The 9,920-nt window shown below is 36.2% G+C and overlaps 1 protein-coding gene across 1 annotated transcript in view; it reads right to left on the reverse strand.

The window, feature by feature from the left end:
- Positions 1-4,243: 4,243 nt before the first annotated feature.
- The window catches only part of LOC106472574 (uncharacterized protein KIAA1109-like), a 58,296-nt gene continuing 52,619 nt past the window's right edge, over positions 4,244-9,920 (reverse strand). The window contains exon 15 of the mRNA XM_013933227.2: positions 4,244-6,262. Within this exon, the coding sequence (XP_013788681.2) occupies positions 4,244-6,262 (2,019 nt within the window). The remainder of the gene's footprint in view (positions 6,263-9,920) is intronic.

Below are 9,920 nucleotides of genomic sequence, written 5' to 3' on the forward strand. Positions count from 1 at the left end.
GAATAGTAAATTACACTCTATAAAATTGTTATTGTTGAGACAAACCATAATTTTTACAGTCTTCAATTTTGTTTGGTTACAGAGCTATCGAATAGTAAATTACACTCTATAAAATTGTTATTGTTAAGACTGTAAAAATTATGGTTTGTCTCAACAATAACAATTTTATAGAGTGTAATTTACGTTTAATTTTGTACTTTTTGAGGGGTGGTGGATAAAAATAGGAGTGATGACATGCTAAGAGAAAATGTGTCATGTGGGTCACACAAGTGTAAATTCAGGCTTTTTTTTATATTGCCTTTGGAATTAAGAACTTAAAACTTGTATACTATTAAAATATGGATTATTAGATAAGATTTTATGCTATTCTAATTGGTATAATGTAAACAAAAAAGTAGTTTAATAACATTTTGAATGTAAGACACTAAAACCTTGTGTCATGCGTAATAAAAGATACCCGTGGCAATAGGGTTAACCCTATCAATACAGGTCTTCCTATGGTCATAGGTCAAAAGCCATGTCTTCACATTTGTAGACTTGCATTCAAAATTTTATTGAACTACTATTTCATGAATGTATATCAATAAATTTGGTATCTAATCGTAGATTATAATTTAAATTTTAGTATTATCCATTAGTTATTTCTTAATTTAAAAGTAAATATTAGAACCATCTAACAAGAAGGCAACTCAATGTGTGAAAATTAATCATTTTGTCAAGGACTGGACAAAAGCCAGGCGTGAAGAAAGATGTAGAACATGGGATTGAGGTTGATGAAGAAGGGACATAGTGGAAAAAGTAAAGGCGGTGATATGAGCAGATGTTGTAACTTGGGAAACAAAGGTTGTGCTGGCCAAAAGGGTGCAGAACTCAGGAGGACTCAGCAAGGAATGGAGTGGACCAGATGAATCACCTAATGAAGCAACTGGATTGGAGGGTATGCATAAAGAAGGTATTTGTGTGACCAATCCTGGCTGTAAGCATCAACCTCCAAAGCCTGAGGTTGCAGTACAGGTGAACAAAAAAGTGCAACTTGGTGTTGTGGCCCATGGCAAAATCATCCAATTAAGGAGAACCACATCAATGGCAAAGGTACCTGAAAACGAGAGAATCTAATGCCCATCTCATTGTATAAATCCGGTCTGGTTGTAAAAGATGATCCATGAATAGAATGAAAGCACCCATCACATGACATGCGATAAGACGAATGTGATGTGCATGGGTCCAGTACAAGAGATCTAACGTCCGAAAACAGAGGTCTGGATCGGATGCCCCTTGGTGGTTGATATGTGCCACCACCATAGAGTTGTCCGAATGAACCATTAACAGACAATAATGGGCGAGAAGAAGGAAGTGATGTAAAGCCCAATGAACCACTAGAAGTTTGAGAACATTGATATGCAAGATGGTTTCATCCACAGATCAATGGCTCGAAGCTTCCTGGTGATTGATCCATGCTCCCCAACCTTGAAGGGATGCATCTGTGAACAAATGTAGATCTGGACACAGGGAAGGATGTGGTACCCCCACGACGTATGAGCTTTGTCCAGGCACTAGTGCAGATTTTCTCTCAGAGAAGGAGGAAGAAAGAGAATCCTGAGCAAGGTTACATCATTTGTGAATCACCCACTGCAGGAATCTAATGTTGGCATGACCGAGAGGGACAAGTGCAGTCATTTGGGGCCTCATTCCCAAAAGCAATAGAACCTCGTGAGAAGTAAGTGACCGAGATGAGAGGGCATGGGGATCTAAAAGTTCCATGGACCGAAGATGTAAAGGAGAAGCAAAGCTCGACTGAGATTGGTGTCGAAAAAGACCTCCAGATGGATGAAATATTAAGTGGGTTGAAGAAATGACTTCTCCAATTTGATCAACTGGCCCACCCAAGCCACAATAGAAAGGAGTTGGTGAGTATGATTGGCTAATGAAACTGTTGAGGTGAGATAAATCAATAATCAGCCACCAATCCCCAGACGCTGGCATGCAATGGGATCTTGAGGAATAGGAAAGGAAATGGGGCAAGGAGAAACAGGAGGAGGTGAAAGAAACTGGATAATGAAATCTTCTGAGAGAATCCTTATCACCCATTGATCATCAACGAAGGGATGCCAGTGAGGAAGAAACTCCAACAGTCAAGCTCCCACCAACCCTGAATTTACAGGGTAGTTACTGATACTGGTGGTGACAGATGTTATGTCATCGAGGAAATCAATGAAAAGAAGTACCCCAATTAGGAGGAATAGGTAAGGGTTGGGAGAATGAAGGATAGGAAATCGAAATAGGTGACATATCAGGCTTTGACTGAAACAAATGGATGACAAAGGACATGAGAGTGGATTGTTGATGGGTTAATGTAACCCCAGGCTCGATGGTTTCTAGAACTGTACTAAAGACATGATGTCTTAGAAAAGGAGCAAGATATAAGACCCATAGATATGTTGAGGGTAAATTGACCCAAGCTAATACAGCATCCCTACCAATAAGGTTCCAACAACAAAGAAAACACATAAGTAATGTCGGATCCAAGGATGAAATGTGGGCTAATGTGGAGGACAGAAGATGCAGAAAAACCCTCAGAATTTTTGTGAAGAGCCTCCAAGACAAGAAGTATAGAGAGATATCATAGAAGGTTGGTTAGGGTAAGACAAAGGCGAGAATAATGGGCATGGGTGAGACTAACATTAGAATTGAGAGTTGCCCCCAAAGAAGTAACAATGAACCCAGTAATTGCTGATCCACAAATGGATAGTCAGTATGATGGTAAGAAAGGGTGTACAGATCAGAAGTCCTCGGGAAGCACGGCATGCAGATCCCCTCACTTAATTGTGAGACAAATTGATCAGCATGTACCCTGATATCTGGGGAGGGAGGAAATACTAAAAATGGTTGAGAAGAGGTTTCAAGTAACATAAAAGGGCTAGGTGAATAAGAGATAGAGGAACGGGATAGAACATCACAAACTTGAGACACAAAATCAGTGAAGATTGAAGTAGGCCTAGATTAGTCCTCAGGATGCAAGTGAGCAGGAACGGCAAACTCTGAAGGTGGAAAAAGAAGATCAAAATCATCATCATTTTGAAGAATGTTCGCCAATTCAGGAGGAGCCTGGGTGATGTCAGGGAACAAAGGTTGTCCCATGAAGAATTCAATCTCCCCATGTATGAAAGCAGAAAGATCCACCATCAAGTCGCCCACACCTGAGGCCTGAGAAACAACACTGGTCAGTGGTGTGACTCTCGAAGTGGTTAAGTGAACTTTGGAATTCATAACTCAAATTAATGTATGCAAATGGTCAAGTGTTGTGAAAGTATATAGGGACAAAATGAACTGGTTGTTAGAAAAGAAATTAAAAGTTATTCTTAGAAAAACAAAAAAAACATTTTGGTTGGAAAACAATTTTTTTTCCTTGTCACACGGGAGCACAGAAAAGAAAACACATGAACCCAAACACTGCCAAACAAGAAGTGAAGCTTCGGTAGAGAAGTATAGAAGGAGTCGCATGCATCACATGAGCATGTCATTCTACAATTGGTTAAGAGATGGTGCATGAAGATTTGCATGAGAGACATGTTGGAATATGAAAATTTCAACAAGGGGGGGACGTATGGCATGTGTGAAGAAAATTTTGTATATAGAGACAACACTGGACGAGAACAGCTAATCTTGAGAGAGGAGGTAAGTAATGTATCAGAAAGACATGTTATCTACACTTACTTCTGTCTACAGCTCGGAATGTCTCCTAGTGGCTTTTCTCAGCATAATTGAAGCATAATTTTGTTTACCACTTTACTCAATAACTAAGTAAACTAGTGATTTACAATATTATAGTTGTAGTTAATAAATTTCTTTGTAACAATATTTTGGGATTTCATTAAAGATGGAATAAGTGTATTCTGAAATATTCAAACCTTGTAAATAAAATGTTTTGCGTTTTGTCAACCATCTTCATCTTTATCATTAGACTTTGTTTTCCCATTATGAATCCATTGTATAAATGGTACTGAATTGTGATTTATAGTATAGGTTTAATTTTAAATGCACTAAATGATCATTCTAACAAATTTCTTTCAAGACAAATCATACTCTTTAAACTGGAGTCACAATTTTATATTTCTTGGTGTATTGGTAATGAAATCTAGGCTTATAAAAAAAAAGACCAAGTTATTTTAGCTTACTACAAAAAATAATAATATCCTTAATATTAATGATTACAGGTTGTATACTTTTGAAGTAGAAGGTGTGATTACCTATCAGTGACTGTTTTGGTTTCAGGCATCGTATTATACAAGTCCAGTAGGTAAAACATTGTCCGCCAGCAGCGGGGCTGAAGTTCTTTGATATCAGTTACCAGATTGGGTCCTGAAAGAGGAACTGAGCATGAGTCTGGGATGTCTATAGCCACAGATTCACTGGGTGTGATGCTCAATGGACTGGAAGGTCTATCATCCTTTACAGTGAGCTCTTGAAGATTGGTGTAACCCTTAGTGCTAGCTCTTAGTCTTTGTGATAGGGAATGAGGACGTTTAATGCCTACAGAAAAACTGGTTCCTACTGCAGAAGACTTCGTAGGAGTTGGTGTTGGAGTGGAAGGTTTTGAAACACTGGTGCCACGTGGTGAGTGTGGATGGAAAGTTTCTGTTTGGCTATCTGATGATGGAGAACTCTTTTTTTGAAGACCTCTTGGACTTTCTTTCTCTTTCAGAGAACCAGGTCTTATGGCATGTAATTCTGATCGTGTTTCTTTGATGTTTTCATACATCGTAGAAAACTGGTGCAGTAGTCTTAGCAGGGGCATATTTACCTGCTGAGCAACATAATTAACATTAATGTTGAAGTTGATCACACATGTTGTGTTGGGCAATCCTTCCTGTGTAAAGACAAGAGCTGTTACTTTGCCATTTTGCTCTGGTCCTTTTTCTCCTTGTTCAAAATCTCGAACATCTTTAATGTCCATCTCAACAGAAAACCTGTCACAGATGAAGGCTGGAGTGTCCATACTAGTGTCAATGAAGAACTTTCCATGAGATGCAGAAGAATGAGAAAATGGTGACTTCTTTTTGTGGCGAGCATTGTTCTGATATTCAGATTCCACAATATCAATTTTAAGCAAAGAAATCCCTCCAGAAATAGAAGCTCTAGGACCAACAAACTTTGATATAGAAGGACTACCAGCCTGTATTGGAACTCCTAATTTGTCTAACAGCACCTGGAAAATCACATGAGCATCTGCTAACTGTGTTCCCAAAGGAGCAAAAGCCACCTGAGGAAACAATGATGATGTATCAAGATCACCACTATTTTCTGATGTCAGTGTATTCATTTTTGATTCTTGATCATTCGGGTCATTATATCGATATCGATAGCTAGACAGGCCTCCTCGCATGTAGTCTTGTTGACGGGCCATCCATTTATACAGGTCTTCATCACTAAAATTTTCCTCTTTTTCCATCATGCCTCTTCTGGGTGTGTCAATGGTTGATGTGGGGAAGTTTGGTTCCATGCTTGATAAGCTCCAAGTGGCAGATTTCAGACTGTGGTGACTTTCATTTCTTTTCATGTGGGATGGATGCATGAATAACCCACCAAGTCTGCTGACAGTAGGAGCATTGCCTGCATAACGTGCTGGAGAATCCAATGGGCCACCTAGTAAAGGGAAGGCAACACTAGCCCTTGAAGATCTGGGTACATAACTTGGGAGCCGTTTCTTTCCACTTTTTGTCACTGTGCCACCATCTTGTGGGTCTACAGCATCATGTTGGCTGCTGCTAGAGTCCGTTCCAGATTCTGGACTGGAAAACACTTTCAATGCATCAGCCCTGGAAGATTCTGCTTTCACACCATTTTTTGAAGAAAATCCTCGAGGAATAGAACCACCTTCTGCTACTAATAAGTTAGTAGTCTCATCAGAAATTTCACATTCTTCTAAAGAAGTTTTTTCTACATCATCCTGTGTGGATATGTTTACTCTTTCACCAGGAGGAAATGCAAAAGAAACACTCATAGGTCGTAAACTCTTCCGAAACCTAATGTTCTGTTCTAGCAGGAGCGGTACATACAAGATATTCTTCCATTGTCGACTAAGAGCCATTAGTCCATGGAACAGTGCTTTTAACTGGGGAATGTGTAAGGGAGACAAATTTTCTTCCACCTCATCTAGGTTTACTTGACTCAGGTATCGTTTTAGGACAAGCACAAGTTGACAGGATGGGTCTTCTTGTAAAGTCTTGGCCAAGGGAGTTGTTTTGGTTACCAAATACTTGCTCTAAAATGTATAAAGATGAAAACATAAACAAGAAAATTGGCAAAAAGAATTTAATTATAAAGACAATATTTCATTATTACTTTGACTTGTTTTGTATGTATTATTGTCTAAAGTGGATTACAAGGTTTAAAAGTAAAGAATGAGTTGCTATTATCTCTTGACTACTCCAACACCATGAAAAGTATTAAAGAACACAGAAGAAACATTGATTGAATCATATAACCCAACACACCATTAAAGTGCTTTATTTGATAATAAACATCAACTGTTGATCTGATATTAGAGATTCTCCCTAAAACATTTTGATATGTTTCAAAAAATTGAAGCAAAATTTTTGTTAAAAGCTGAAAAACAATATAATAATTAAAAACATCTATGAAGTCACATATAAATCTATTTATAAAGAAATGTACACTGTACATCAGTCAACATTGAGTATTTTCAAAAACAATGGTCAATTATCTTCACAACCCATGTTGCTTCAGTCAATTACAATTGCTCCCAGCGTTGTGTGACTTCAGTTGTTGTAACATTATCAATAAATGTGCCATGAAAAAAAATCATGATGCATTTTTTTTTATTTCAATGAGTGTAAAATAAAAATGGGGACTGACCTTGTGGCTAGTACATGATTGATGCATAATGTTATGTGACAAACATATTGATGAGGTTCAATGTCTAAATTCATCATTGACTTTAATCATAAGTTCAAAGACTTTGCTATCACTCTACACGTTTTGAACAAAAACACATGAAGTATCCCAACCAAAGATCAAATAAAGTGACAGCATTGAAAGTTTTCATTCATAAAAAAGCATCTCCAATTTGTTGGTGAAAGATTTTTTTAAAATTGGCCTTATTAAAAAATGCTCCTCATTGTATTTTTATTGCATACATAATGAGCAACTTTCCAACCTTAAAAAAAGAAATGACAACTTTAAATACATTATTATAAAGAAGACTCACATTATGCTGGTTGAATTATTTAAAATTTATCACCTCCCGGCTCGACACATGTATTTTCGTTGAAGGTGTTTCAAATCTCAGCACTTAGACTGTGTAGACTGTGTCACTTTTAACATTTGTCTAAAATAATGAAACATTAACTTTTATTGTCGATAAAGGCGTATATCCTCCCCTGTTAGTTACTGGTGCAACAAGCAGTTGGTTACGACAATTGCCTACCATCATGATACTTGTTTTTCAACCATTTGCTTCCTACTCGAGAAAACCAAAATATCTAGTTTTTCTCATTCAGATGAAATTCAACCAATCAGTAATCACGTTTGTCGAGACACAACTAACTTTAAGGTAACTTCTTGGAACTATGCATATTCATAAATAACAGCACTGTCAAATGATGAAACGGAATGTTCCATAGCTGTCAAATAGGTTAGTTATTTTGTAAATATTTCTATGTACATTTTAACCACTTTCAACTTATAGTGACATCTCCAACAGTGACATGCACAATTCAAACAACTGATAAAACCTCCTATTGGAAAGTAATGGGAAATTCTAAATATAATGATATAAAAACAGTAATAATAATACAATTCTCATGATGGTTTCTCTGATACATTTTCCATATCTATTTCATTACTTAATTTCACCAGGCATAGCAAGAAAGGCCAGCCATGAGCTTGTATCATCCCTGGGGTTAAGGACACCTGTAGCATCTTTGACCTACTGCTGCTTGTATCAGTCAGCTCTGCTTAGACAGAAAGAGGATTCAGCAAGATGATGATGATCAAAACCAATTTGAAATCTTGTTTTGGAGCTGACAGGATCACTGATCAGCTTCTGGTCATTTTCCACTCACCTTCAATAAGTGACTTCGATCCCATAACAACTATCCATCTTTGGAACTCAGGATCTTTGCACAAGGAGACCAAATGCTGGCAGGGTCCAGATTGAAAAGCAGGTGCAGGTGAGTGAGGAAGTAGGAAGAATTCAAGAAATGGATGTTGGGACATCATTGTACACTATCACTGATGCATACTAATTTCTTTTCATTATTTATTTTAATAAGAAAAGGACACAAACTTAACTCATCACTACCCAAGCCATTTTAGAGCTATTTGCATGTTTCCATATGTTATTAATTTGAGAATTTTGCTTATTAAACTTAAAATTCATGAATGAATAATTAACAGCTGTTTCAGGATATGAAAAAACTGATTGCTATAAAGCTAGTGGTAATGTAAATTGACAAATATGTGTCAGCTAGATGGTAATGGGATGTGAGAACAAGAATAGAATACACTAGCAGTGATGTATAGATTTTTTTTCATGATTTATTTTGATTATTAAAGGACACTACTTTAAAGGGGAACAAAAAGTTACTGTTATAACATGCTTTAGAGACAAATTAAAGATCATATATGAAATCAAAATAATTTAAGTGGTTTGATGTGTTTTTTTGCATGAAATACAAGTTCACAACAAAATAAGTTGAGATATGTTGCCATGTTTAGTTTCCTTTCAATTTACATAACATCCATTACTCAATTACAGGATTGGTTGCTAAAACTGCTTGTGGATCCCTAAAAATGCATATTTTGGAGGCCCAGCAAGCTCCCTAAAAAAATTTAAGCAGGAACCCTGTACGTAAATCACAAAGACTTGTCTACAAAATAGATGTTTAGCTTATTGGGAAGAACAGATGTAAGACTAGCCAAGCACAGCTGATGGCAGAGAATTTCTCCTGGTTGACTTTGATTGGAAAAAAGATAGCAGAGAAAGAAATAGCAAAGTAAAAAAGCATAAAATGGCAAAACATTCAGTTTCTTTTTCTGATTACAACACAGGTAGATAGTTTATTATGTTAAATAATAACAATAACAAGCTGAAGCAATAATACTTTGAGATGTTTGTTTTTATAAGATATCTAACTAGTGATTACTTGTCTCATTAAAAATCACTGATATACTTTACTACTGAATTTTTCTGCTTCAGCATCTTCTGTAACAGAAGAATTATAGCTTTATGTCACTTCAAAATCAATAAAAAACTATACCTCAGTGTCATACCAAAATCAACATGTTATAATTTAGTATCACTTCAAAATCAATACAATTTAAGTCAGTATCATATCAATTCAACTCAGTATTGCATCAATTTAAGTCAGTATCATTGTCCATGTCAATATCAAAATAAATAAGAGAATTGTAACTCAATCTCATGTCATATCAAAATCAATAAAAAAATTATATAGCTGTGTAACACCATATTAAAAAGAAAAAGATGAATTGTAACTCTGTTTCATGTTATATCAACACCCACAGAAGAATTGTGACTCAGTGTCATGTTACATCAAAACTGACAAAAGCATTATAATTTATTGTAATTTCACATCAAAATTAACAGAAGAACTAATAATGGTTGGAGATGGCTTGAATGGGTAATGAAGAAAAACTTTAATATAAGTTTAACATAACAGTAAAACTTTGTCAAAACGTTGTACATTTGCTGTTAACTTAAACTTATATTAAAGTTTTTCTTCATTACCCATTCAAGCCATCTCCAACCATTATTAGTTCTTCTGTTAATTTTGATGTGAAATTACAATAAATTATAATGCTTTTGTCAGTTTTGATGTAACATGACACTGAGTCACAATTCTTCTGTGGGTGTTGATATAACATGAAACAGAGTT

Source organism: Limulus polyphemus, unplaced genomic scaffold (genome assembly GCF_000517525.1).
Source record: "Limulus polyphemus unplaced genomic scaffold, Limulus_polyphemus-2.1.2 Scaffold5432, whole genome shotgun sequence".
Lineage (NCBI taxonomy): Eukaryota > Metazoa > Arthropoda > Merostomata > Xiphosura > Limulidae > Limulus > Limulus polyphemus.